This window comes from Contarinia nasturtii, unplaced genomic scaffold, assembly GCF_009176525.2.
Source record: "Contarinia nasturtii isolate CC-2019 unplaced genomic scaffold, AAFC_CNas_1.1 Cnas_scaffold_129, whole genome shotgun sequence".
NCBI classification, from domain to species: Eukaryota; Metazoa; Arthropoda; class Insecta; order Diptera; family Cecidomyiidae; genus Contarinia; species Contarinia nasturtii.
Genome location: NW_022197486.1, coordinates 1,089,568 through 1,103,266, shown reverse-complemented (window position 1 = coordinate 1,103,266; position 13,699 = coordinate 1,089,568). Strand labels below are relative to the sequence as shown.

Here is a 13,699-nt window from a genome sequence, read left to right as displayed (position 1 = left end):
TCGCCCGTCTGCCACCATCAAAGCAAAAAAAAAGCAACGGCCAAATAGAAAAGATAACTCGATTGAGTTTATAATTATGTTACCTCCTTCTTTCACTCAGTGAAACCGCACACTGTCAATAACAAATGTAGCAGCGATGACAGTATTGGTGGCGGTGGTGGCAACAGCAACAACAGTATGCTCATACTATATAAAAATGAGAACAAAAACAAAACACTGATGAAAGAGAGAAAAAAATCGACACACACACAACAACAACTATTGACAACGACCTTGCAAATCGCCATCCAGATGACCTTTGTTTACATACGAAATTCAAAAAAAAAAAAAAAAAAACATTTTGGACCAGATGAGCCACATCGATGATGAAAATCGATACGAGATTTGTGAGCAGTAGTCAGGCGCGATCGTGAGCGCGCGTATTTCACATAAATTCATTATTGAAATTGATCGGTGAATTTCGTTTTCGCTTGCTGCCAATTCATTTGCATCTTGCGTATTTTATTGAATAATCTACGTTAAAAACAAAACGCTGCGCGCAATGGTTTAGGCATTTTTCGTTGTGTTTAAAATAAAAGAAAACGAAAAAATGCGTAATATTTTGTTAAAAACGAAGAAGAATCGTGTATGAGAAATGAAATACGTTGTATAAGAAAGTGTCGTGCAATTTTAAATGTGTGTCTTTGATTTGTGTGCGGACGACATGGCTTTGACCTTTTTTTTCAACTCACATTTGGCTAACGCGCTAAGATGGGTGAAAATGACAACGCCGTCACCAACAAGAAACACGATAATCACATTCGTTCCTCTCTGTCAAAGAAACTTTTTCATTCGGCTACCAGTAACATCTCTCTCTCTCTCTCTCTCTCTCTCTCTCTCTCTCTGTGTGTGTGTGTGTGTGTGTGTGTTTGTCTGAGACTCTCAAGCTTTAAGCAGCATACGAGACTAAAATGTGATGCACGTCGTCGCTCACATAAAATGCACAAAAGATTTTGTAAATGCTTGTTTATGGTGAAATCATTGTGGCTACGTGATGATGTGCGCCTTTGTCTACTTGATAAATAGTGCAATTATTTGAAATTTGCATTGAAATTGGTTTGTTTGAAATTTTGTTGTCGTTGGCACGTCAATTTCATCAGACATTGTTATACTTGTTTACATTTAAATATCAAATGATGTCAGGCACAAATGCGGATTGAATCGCCATTGAAATCGATTGCAAAAACGATGGTTGTTCTAAACTATGGTTGTATATACTATACTTTTCAGTATATTTTACATTTCATTTAAAGCCGGGTGCAGTGAGTCCAAATTTCTGCGAAAAACAATTAGCCGATTTTCATCTCTTCGAAAAAAAAAAAAACGTTTGGGAACTGTCGTGATGCATTTTTGTTAACTGTTATGCAATCGATCGCAAATCAATTATCATTAATACAACAAATGTGCCAAATAAAAAGTCATAAACAATTGGCGTGACATCGGTTCTTCGTATACACATTCAATTCGTTATTCACTATTTATTTCTGATTTGAAATCGATTCTTCATGTTTTTATAGTGTGTGCCATCTGTTCCAACTTGAAGTTTGTAACTTCTAGTTAAAAATGACATTGGAGAGCGGTTACGATGGTGTCGAATTTTTTTTCATCTCTTCTACTCTCTCGTTTCCACTGTGATGGGAGGTTTTCTTTTTTTCTTGCACATAAATTGAAGATGTGCTTTGCAAAAGCGAATGTTTTGCATAAAGTTTGCATTGATTATATTTTCAAATGGATTTTTGTTTGTTGAGATTTGAATTTTTCTGCCACAGTTTTCGCCTCATTATTAATTTATTTTTGTGTTGTGTGTATTTGTGTGAGAGAGTGTATATTTCATCTCTTTCTCTCTTTTGGTCTCGTCATTCGTAAAATCCATGTATAGTAAATAATATACTATGCTGTTTCAATTTCATGATGATCGTTCTTCTATGTATTCTTCATAAAAGTATGAAACTATTTGAATGTGATTTTTTTATTTGATAAACAGTAGCAAATATATTTATGAACAAAAAAACAGAGAAACACAAGTATATCATATGCAACGCTCTCATCTGGGAAATGAGGTAATGAGAGCAAAACCAAGGGTTACAATTCTTGTTCGTGCACACACACAAGGTACCGCTTGCAAACAAGAATTTTAAATATTATATTGAAAATAAACAGCATACCGCATTGATCACTTTTGCGCGCTTATTTAAAATTGCACTTGTTGCGCGCACACATTGGCATCATTTTATGCTCATTGTAAATCACTCAATTTCACTTTCATTATTCCGTTAATACCAGTTCAATTCGGATTGATTTTCTTTAGTCTTTTTTTGTATGTCCATTGAGCACCGGTTTGTTCTACATCACACGTGACTCAATATTTATTTTTGTCAATGGTTAGGGTAACAGTAAACCATCGGAAAAATAATTGAGAACGTAAATTTTGTAAACACATATACCAAAAAGACATGTTCAAATCAAGATTAAATCAAAAGAAATGTATCTGCAATATTTGAGGGCCACCCTAATTGACAGAAAAAATCCATCATTTTCGTTTCAGTTTGGCTGGTTGTCGAATTTATTGAATGTATAGTTTAATTACTTCAATTCTCCACAGAAAGCGAACGCGCTTCGTTTTTTTTCTTTCTTTTTTAAATCATTGATAACCTTGAATCGACACCATGATTACTAAACTTTCAATTAAAATGTGCAATTCGAATACAACGAACTTGTGCCGATGATTTAAAAGACATGAATTGTAATCAGCAACAAAATAAATAAAAGACATACAAGCGACGAACTCAAATAGTCGATGGGGATTTTTTTTCCAACTGCAAAAGTTTCGCTTTGATTTTATTTCATTCGGTTGACTTCGTCAATATTGTTTATATTGAGTATGGGTGCTGTGACTTGCGCCATGAATTATAAAGATAATAAAAAAACTGTTGCAAACACAAGTGCACGAGAGATTGAAACAAGACATATGAATTTCATTGGATGTCTATGATTGACTCTGACTGAATGTTTTTTTTTTTTTTTTGAACTCAATATTTTTACGATCAGTTACGTAAATTGGTCCATACGAGAGCTACAAATGGAAATGTGTCACATTTAAATTAGTTCGCGACGTGTTTGCGGTCAGTGTGGCGCGCACATTTTTCATAAAATTTCAATGGCATAGAAAAATGAAATACAATTGACTTTCTTTTCAAGATTTTGCGTGCGATAAGAAAACAAATATACATTGAGATTAGTGTATTGTTTGCACTTTATTAAATTTAAATGTTTCTTTTTTTTGTGGTGTTGTGACCATTTGTTTGTATGTTGTTTGTTTTTTTGTTTATTTCAGTTCTGCCTCACCGACAGCCAGTAGTGGAAATCATCGAAAAAATGTTATAAACAGTAAACTAAATGGTTCAAATGCCAGTTTGGATCGCCGCCGTTCGTATGGTGAACAAGAGCAAGTGCCGTCATCACATTATTCGACCGAAAAAAGTGGCTCGTCTGGTTATTATAGTTCAAATGTATATTCAACAAGTTCGGTAGAGGATCACATCTACAGTGAACCCGTTATTGATGGCATCAACGATAGCAATCGACGTCGTAAATTTGATCAAAAACTTGATCAACAAATCGGTTTGGCAAACTTGGAGAAAAGCATTAAAACATTGGAAAAACATTTGAAATGTTTGAATAAGCCAAATAAAAAAGATAAATTCAAACATCATCATCATCACCACCAGCAACAGCAACAGCAGCAACAGCAGCGAAGCAAAGCATCCGAGCAATGTCAAGAACTGACAACAAAATCAAATGGTGACGAGCAAACGAAACGTTTGCCAACCATTGTTGAGGGCATGGATAATAATGCACTAGCATTGGTGCCGTATCGACGAAATGGCGATATTGAAGCACAACGACAACACAATAATTGGAATGCAAATACAACTGATGATTCGCTCATGGATTTGGATTTGGATACATTTCTATTGATCGATGAAACGGCACGTGATACAATGAAAAAATCGAATTTTAATGCAATTTGCGGTGTCGATAGTAATGAAAAAAAACCAACATTTCAACAATCGAACACCGAACATGAAATTAACACCGATCACAATGACAGCGGCCAAGATGACGATGATGATGGTCACGAACACACCGATAACGACGACAATGGTGACAACAACAATCACAAATCGGTCACCCGAAATAGTGACGAAAACAATTATAAATGTACGAAATATATCAATTCGTGCCCGGACGATGCATATAATGTTGACGAAATTATTGATTACAAATACGAACAATCAGCATCCGTTCATTTTCCATTTCTAAACAATAAAAAATTGCTGCCATTTTACATGAGAAACATTGAAGATCAATTGAATCATCAAAACACCAAAGAGATTTTAGAGGAAATTCGCGATAAATTGACCGTACTCTTGAAACCAACCAGCGATGAATCGGAACACGACAGTTCAACCGAATCGGATGGCATTGGCTCATCAAAAATCAGTAATAATTCGAAAACCATTTCACTTTTACGCAACATTACCGAATTGAAGCATGACGTTGACAATTATTTGGTTATGATGAATCAACAAAACGAATTTGAAATCAGAGCATTTTGCTCGGGACTGTCAAAAAATTATAAACTATTGACAATGCAACATGCATTGAATAATCGAACACGACGACCAAAACTATCAACATCTGATATTGGCTCGGAAGTGTATAGCAACAGTAGCAGCAGTCAACAACATCAGAATCATCAAGCATTAGTTCGACGACGGCGAAGATTGAAAAACCAGATGAAACGCAATCGTAAGTCATTTTTATTTAAAAAAAAAAACACACCTTTTCATAGCCAAATCATTCAATTTAAAAGCGAAAAACGCTATCAAGTAATTTTGACAAAGAAAAAATTCTTTCAGAGGGTAACAAAAATCAAATGCGCACGTTGAAAAATCAATCAAAAATCCTACTAAATCATTTGGAAAATGAGTCGATTCGATGTAGTAGTAGCAGCGATAGTAATTTTCAATTACAACGACGTCATTCGGATTCGATTTGTTCTAGTTGGGATGAAGGTCAACAAATTTTAACAACGAGCAGCAGTGGACGCGGCAGTAGCAATAGTGCACATAGGTAAGAAATTCCATAAATTTTCAAAAATGTCATTTTCAAATTTCCCATGCCATTTTCATCAAATCGATTTCATGGTATTGTCCAAATAAATTTACATTCAATTCCAGTGATAATAGCATCGGAAACGATGTTATCATTCCAATCGAAGTTGAAACACTGTTGAGTACATCGAATTGCGATACAACGGCACGCATTATAACACCATTATCGTCGTCGAATGAGACGTCCGATTTGAATACATCAATCGAATCGGATACGGTGGCTACAATAACATCACAACCACCAGTACCGTCAACAATAAACGGTCATATTGAAAGTAATCTGGCAATGCAACAGCCATCATTAATTACCGTTGACAATGCAAAAGATGCGTCCAACGATGACAAAGATATAATGTTGGAATGGCATCGGAATAAGCCCAGCATTTGGCAGCAATATTACGGAAGCAAACGTTTAAAATATAGTAATATGGTGAAAAAGATCAAGGGAAAACTTGATGTAAATACAACGGCGGCTGTGATGTCCTATGTAAGTATTGAACAATTCATTGTTATTTTGTTTCTATTTTCCTCTTTGTGGTGTTCCTGATCATTCAATCGATTAGGTGATATTAACAGAAAAGATGTGCATTCCCATTATTTGGTATCGTTTGCACCTTTTGTCCTTAGACCATCAGTGATTCATTCATTTATTGATATACATGATATGAATTATATGATAGATTTGAACAGAAAATATATTTGTAAGGAAAAGGAATCATTAGTACGAAAATTCACACGCAAGTATCAATAAAAACCGACGCAACTACAAATGTTTCAATTTTTTACTCTACGACAAAATTGTCAGTATTATTACATTCCGTACAAGTTAATCGTATTAAATCGAGTAAAAAAACGAAAAAAAAAACAAGTTAATAAGGCATGTGGAAGATTGACGAGAAAAAATTGCCCCGAAAAACTGTCATTTTTCAAGCAAATTGTTAATACAACTTACAAGTTGAAGAGTGAACAAAAAACATGATTTAATAACTCAATATCTTGTCATCGAGCGCATAACATCAAGCATAATCTTTGTAATATATGAATCATAACGGTGCCATATTTTATTATATTATAGTATATTTATTAGTCAAGTTAAAATAGACGTGAAACAACAACAGAAAAGTCTTACACTGCAACGTAATAACATTGACAAGAGCAGGTTACAGCAAAAACAACAACAACAACATCACAAATGATCCACTTAATGCACCAAAAAAAGTTCAGTTTATATGTCAATTCACGTGGATTTCGCGGTTGTTGCCGTGAGTCTGGTTATTTTTTTCGGATGTTTTTTTTTTAAATTGAAGATTACAACATTATCTACAAAACCGAGACACATTGGCAGTTAGACACGCGAATTCGATTGCACAGAAGACGGACAGAAAAGCAGTAGCATATATTCAGTAGCGAAACGTTTAAATTTGCAATAAAACTTGTAAATATATATCAAAAGCAATTGTAAAGTACAAGAATCACATAATGACATACACACAGTGAGACCGAAAGATTGACATTACTATTTGAAATTGGGTTTTGTGTTCTTCGATTCGACTCGGATACCAAGCCGCTCTCTATTCACCATTCGTTTTCGATGCGCGCCTGTCGTACATATGGTTGTGGTTTTCTTCCACGCTTTTTTGGTCTTCCTCTCTTCTATTATTTCTACGTGCCGTATTTCTACCGTTCAACGATACATTATACATTCAGACTGTCACACAAGTTCAACATTCTTGTTGTGTCGCATTCTGCGCTATTCATCTACATAATTTTCTACTTAATAAATGTTTGGCAGAGTCGATGACATTTTGGCAAAACGAAGAACCGCCAATCGTATTCTAATTACCACTTAAATGATCTAGTTTTGTGTCTATGATGTCGCCAGTCACTCGTTGTTCATGCTTATGTGTGTGTTTATGTTTGCGAGAGACTCGTTCTCTTCCAAATTTAAATTCGAATTCGGTTTTTTTTTTTCCTTTTCTGAATGAAGTTTAGAAAAATAAAAGTTCCGAATAGTAGTTCCCTTTCAACTAATTTTTCTCTTGTCATCTCTTTTGCCTTCTCTTCGTTTCATTCTAATTAACATTACACGAAAATGTTATGCAATTTTTCGCAGACAGTAATCATCTAACATGATTGCTAATTATTTCAATGACAAATTAGCATAAAAATACACTGAAAATGTGCAAAAAATTCAAAATGGATTACATTTCATCGTAGAAAATTAAGTGCAAACAGACGATGATAGCCTGATTAGCTGTAAATGAGACCATGACAAACACAGAGAATTTGGAAAAGCAGAGAGCATCAATGCGTATTGAGCCGGAACGAGTGCCAATGCCATCGTTACACCGGTTTAATGTGTGCATATGCATTTCAAATGCATATACATTACGTGGCATGGATTTTGCGATCAATTTGACATCAATCAACTGCACGACATCATCACACTCGTAGATTGGTGCGCATCGCGACGCTGATGTGGACTTGCGATATTATTGACGACGACAACGATGAAAGCAAACTGTATACAATTTCGAAATATCGTGTCACTGGGACAATTTTACACTAAGTGTTTCACGTAACTTATACCAATGTTTTTAATATACTTTTTCAACTCTTATTTGTTTGTTTGTTTTTTCCCCTACTTGCTTCAATTCGTCCAACTATTACATGATATGATTAAAAACGACACAAAAATAATGTACACAATGAGTAACGGTGCTTTGTGCAATCATCACACATTCATTCTCAAACAACAATGACAATCGAAATAATATGGCTTTCGAATTCTTCCAATTTTTTTTATTTCTTGGAATCGTCTCGTTTTCTCTTGCCCTTTCTATTTTCCACTCAGGGCGTTTTTTTTTTGTTTTAAAAAGACAAAACTGCACATCCGTGAATCAGCACCAAGTTCTGGACATTTGAAAGTCTTCGTGATTCCATTAATACAGTTTTGCAAATTTCACGGAACTGCATGAGAAGAAGAAGAAGAATAGGGCATTTTTCATCGGAATCATGAAAATGCAAGATTATTCTTAGCGTCAAACTGAATTGGTGAATTGTGAAAAAGCGCTGATAAACTGCGATGTGCATGTTCAAACTATACTTTCGTTTGTTCTCGTTATTCCGTTAGCCAGAATCAATTAGACGATAAAAATAAATTGGCATTGGAAGCGTATACATTGAATGAGTGCCATGCGAGGAGCACGCGCCACTCGCCGAATAATGTGATTGCATGACTTTTATCTTTTATTATATGCACTCTTGTTCGTTCTATCTCCTTCCACCCCCACTCTCTCTCTATATCAGTCCCACCATATTTTCTAACGGTTCATTTCTTGCCACCGACGATCCAAATCTATATGATGAATTTCATCTGATTACAAATAAAAATTCAAATTTTTGGCGTCAATTCGTACTTCAATTAATTATCATTAGTTATCCATTTTATTTCGGGTTCATCAACGTTATTTTCATCTAATTATTTACATAAAATCCGAAGCCTGATCATGCCCAAGAGGTGTAATGCGCTCAATAAGCGTAATGCTTTGTTTGCCGAACTTCGTATAGACAGTGCCATCTATATATAGAATGGGATATTATTTCACAAGTTTGAGAATGAGCGCATATGTTATTCCAAAAATTCTTGAAAAATAATTTAATAAATTGTTTCATTTTTTTGTTTTGAAAGTGAAGTTAGCACAATTAGCATTAGATAATTTCTATTTAAAAAAAAAAACATAAATTTATATGCGTTTTAATTTAACTTAAAAAGCCTCGGGTGTAGAGTGTGTAGATCTTGTAGAAATGATTTTGTTAAAATCTCCATACGTAAACTCATAAGTGTGAGTGTGACATTTGACAGATAGATACAAAACGTAATGTTATTGTTCTCTTACATACTTGTCATACACTCGTGCGAATTATTCTGTTCTGTTAAGTTCGTTTATTCCGTTCATTTATTTTATTTATATTCTTAATCTGGCAATCACAGCTTAACATTAACAGTTTTATTGATCTTGACACCGGCTGTATAAAATATCCTGATGGAGACTTTACTTTTATATTAAACTTTATTCTGTTTAGTTCGCCAAAAGATAGAGTGAGGGCGTTAGTGTGACAGATTTGATATAAAAAAGCTACTGTATTAGAGATCTTTCATGCCCGTAACTAACAACACCTCTAATGCGTATTCCGAGTACTAATCGAAGTTTGTGACAATATGGCCGTCACAGTTTAGCAAAATCATAATGAATAATGTAAAAAATTAAAATCTATTTATTTCTACTGTTTTATTTTAACAGTTTAACGCAGTTTAATCGATTCATTATGATTTTGCCAAACCGTGACGGCCATATTGTCACAAACGTCAATTAGTACTCGGAATACGCATTAGAGGTGTTGTTAGTTACAAGTTTTATATAGGAAATCCTATACCATGATCGGGCTCTGATAAAATCTATTCACGAGAGTGCCGAACGCAAGCCACAACGTTAATTAATTTTTTCTCAATGAATTTTTCATTAAACTACATGGCTACTGCTATGACTTATAAAGATTTTTCGCTTTTTCGATGAGCTCTCCGGTGTGCATCAAAATCTGTAATTAAATAGACACCAAACGAACGCGATAGAGAAAATAAGAAATATAGTTTAAGTTCACATGAAATTGAGGAGAATTAATTAATAAAATGGTGAAACAGAAGCAAAAAAAAACTTTGAGCATTGATAATAATAATAATAATACAAAATATAAGGCCATGAACTGTTTTAACAAGATCTCAACAATTTTACGCATGCATAGCACAGCAGCCAGGGAGAGCGAGTGATTTGTGTAAATATTATTTAATTCATTTTGAAATATCATTTAATTCAACTTACTGAAATTATTTGATTTTTCGCTCAGAATTCGTTTCTTCTTCATCTCTCGTAATATCGCCGATAGAAGTTGACATGAAAAAGAAGATGCAAATGTTAAGTGATAATAAATCACATATTTTAAAAGGTGTCTTTTCTATCTATAGACCATCATCTATGTAGGAGAAGAGAAAAAAAAATGGATAGAAAAAGTGTTTGCATATTTCTTCCGCACATTTTTGGACACACACTATGTGTATATTGAGAATTTTGTTTCTCTTCTAAAATGTCACCAGTTTTAACGAGAAAAAAAACTCGATTTGAATACATCGCCTACCAAATGTGATCTGAAGACATTGTTCTCGTTCTTTCGCCTGCTTATTTATTGTGGAATCGCAACTCGGAGATAGATTTTCATCGCTTCACGATTGTATAATATGTAATCGAGACAATAAAAGTTGTGCTGTTTAAAATCGTCAGCCATTATTCTACCCACATTTGGTTTTGCTTCGAAATCGCATCGAAATAAATTGTGCATTGAATCAACCTAAATCAAGCGCTAAAATCAAAATGATACGTGACGATGAATATGCGCTTAGAAAACAAAAGAAACACTTATGGTTCACACAAACACACACAATTCGTTTTTTACAGTAGCTAGACCAGTAATGTGCGAAGGGGGGGTAGGGAAGGGGTTTACGCCCCCCCCCCCTGTGATTTGGATGAGAAAAATGTTTCGCGAAAATTATTCGAATTTGCTAAAGTTTTTCACGAAAAAAGTGAAGACCTTTTTTTTTTTTTTTGTTAGCTCATCAATGTAGAAAATTGAGGAGAATTCTTTCGATTTGCTAGGGATTTTCGCCTCAAAAAGTGACTTCCAAAAAAAAAAAAAAAGAAAATTTGTCTGATTTGCTAGAGAATTTTTTCTTTTTGAAAAATCACCCCCCCTGTAAAATGTAGCTCGCACATTACTGAGCTAGACTGACGATTCAATACACGACAAAAGCAAATGTGCCGCTCTTTTCTTGAGACAACAATGTATTGTGCATTTTCTTCTTTTTCAATGGAGATTTTTTTTAATTATCATCATTCCAACGAAATCGAGAGCTAGAAAACATGCGAATGAACGTGACAATAAATATAGTAACAATGGCCTGGAAAACAGCTGTTTATTCATTGTTAAAAAACTTGAGACGCACACTCACGAAGAGAGACACACAAAATTTGATATTGAATGTTATTTTTGTTTATCGAATTCGATTTTTTCCTTCTTTTCTATGTTGTATCACAAATGCAATATAACCGAAGGTATGTTCATCGCAGTATTAAATTTTTTGAATTTGTGTGTGAACGTTTCATAGTTATTTTGATCGTTGGCATACTACAGTATATAAATGTATGACAGCATAGTTTTATTTAGGGAAAAATAGTGAATTTCGCCTTGATTTCATACAAGAACCACACATTTAAATCAATTGATTCATTAACCGGGGGTAAGAGAAAAAAAAACCGACGAAAGCATATTGTACGTATTTCCATTTAACTCCTACTTCATTTAATTAAATTAACAATTGACATAACAATTAGTTGATTTGTTCGTTTTTGTATTGGTTCTGAAATGAATCGTTCTATTGGCATATGATGCCCACTTTAATGTTTATTTGTTGCTTGCTCTTTATGTGACAGTACAAATTGATTGACGGCGCTGGCGTTTAATGTCAATAGAGATTCACATTATTGAAACTTACGCCCGCGACAAAAAAAGTTCTTTTTATTCGGAGAGAATCTAAAGTATCTCATCGCAATGTGTGGCGACAAAAAATTGTAGTGTAAAAATGTCAGCGTGCAATTGATGTTTGCCGATTTCGAGGCATATTTTGGACAGATGTGTGCTAAAAAATGAAATTGCACAGCAACTTTAACCCGAATTTTTCAAAGTTACATTTTTTTTTCTTCACGGCAATATTACGTTTTAAAATGTTCTCACTATCCGAATTGATAATGTTATCATATGGTGCGAGCTAATTCAATGCTATTTGCTGTACTGCTGTCCGTCGCATTGTATGTTTTAGAGTAGTTAAAATGAGTTTTGTATCGTGCACAATGATGATCAAGTTGAAAACAAGAAGCACCGCAAAACAGTTTTATAAAAAACGAAGAACAAAAATACTGAAAAGCTTTTTTATGTGCTAAGGTCAGTCAGGCGCATCATTAAAAATGGCATATATGTGCGAGAGACTATAAAGTGACTGCTGTGTGATTCATAATTAACAATATTTTTTTTTCACTCTGCGTTGAAATGCACTCGGTGCAATGAAATATTTTTTTGTTTTCGTTAAAAAATTAAATAAACAATAATACACATCACAGCAACAAATTCACTGATGCACAAGTCTAATGTTAAGTGTACTCATCTTACGAATTTCAAATGAATCGAAGTGAACGAATGAACGAAAAACAACAACAACAACAACAACAACCATGTTGAACAGAAAACACGAATATACGAAATGAAGAAGAATGATTGCTTCAATGCTTATTACACTAATTTTTTTAAGCAGATGCGATTGCGCGAGAGGCAATCATCAAGCATCCAATATTTTAGACAGAGAGACCCACAAAATATGTGCGATGTATGTTGAAAATTGCTAGTTATAAATTGTGAATAGCTGCAATGGAACCTAGACCACAACATCAACAACAACAAATACATCATCTTGTGTACAGTTATTACGTTTGAAGAGATGAAAAAAAAGCTCACACACCATTTGAGCGCGCATTATTTTAATCGCAGTTAAATCGTTTATGGTTGGCAATAGACGCACACGGTGATAATGATTAGCTTATTGCGATACAAATATGCAATCGAAATATCTCACTCTCTCACATGCAAAATATTTAAATGGTGTGTGGTTATTGACTGCGCTGGCGCAAATAATTCATATAATGCACGAGCATGCATCTCCAAATACATTGCATACACACACAGGCACAAAATCTAATGAACATGCGGACAACGAGCGATTCAATTTTAATTCATTCTATTTATGGCGTGTAAAAATATACATTTTTCAATTGATATTGTGTTTCTTCGATTTTGCGTGGCCCATTACATTTGAATATATCGATTATTTCTCTCTCTCTATTTCTGCATTCGTGACGAAAAGATCACTTTCATTTGCAATTCGATTCATTGCATATTCATAAATTATTCATTTACCGTGAATTATGCGAACAGATGCGTTCACGCGCGCGCAAAAGGAAGGAATTCATCAGATGAATGTTGACGAAATTTTATTCTCTTTTCATTTCGCACGGGCTTTCAAATGCGAGTTTTTTTTGTTGTTGTTTGACTTTGACACTTGAAGTGCGACAAAAATAATGATTAAATGTGGGTTGTTTAATGCGCCTTTTGATTTCAAATGTTGTAGAAATCGACGCATAAGATTCGAGTGATCTTTGTTCGTTCGATTGAAATTGAAATAAAAAAATAATAAGAAGAAAAGTGATCGCAATGTAAAGACTGAGGAAACTATGTATGTCCCAGAAGTGAAAAGTTGATCAAAATATGCGTATGTAATTCAATGAGCGCTAATATCGTCGATTTTTCTTTATCGATTCCACCAA

General features: G+C 34.2%; 1 protein-coding gene across 3 annotated transcripts in view; it reads left to right on the top strand.

Annotated features, from left to right (window-relative positions):
• The window catches only part of LOC116343356 (probable serine/threonine-protein kinase DDB_G0282963), a 79,024-nt gene that overhangs the window by 28,196 nt on the left and 37,129 nt on the right, over window positions 1-13,699 (top strand). For 2 of the 3 annotated variants that reach the window (XM_031771386.1, XM_031771378.1), the window contains exons 3-5: window positions 3,374-4,851; window positions 4,947-5,175; window positions 5,283-5,703. In XM_031771386.1, the coding sequence (XP_031627246.1) occupies window positions 3,374-4,851; window positions 4,947-5,175; window positions 5,283-5,703 (2,128 nt within the window). The remainder of the gene's footprint in view (window positions 1-3,373; window positions 4,852-4,946; window positions 5,176-5,282; window positions 5,704-13,699) is intronic. The other variant, XM_031771393.1, reaches the window with a different exon arrangement.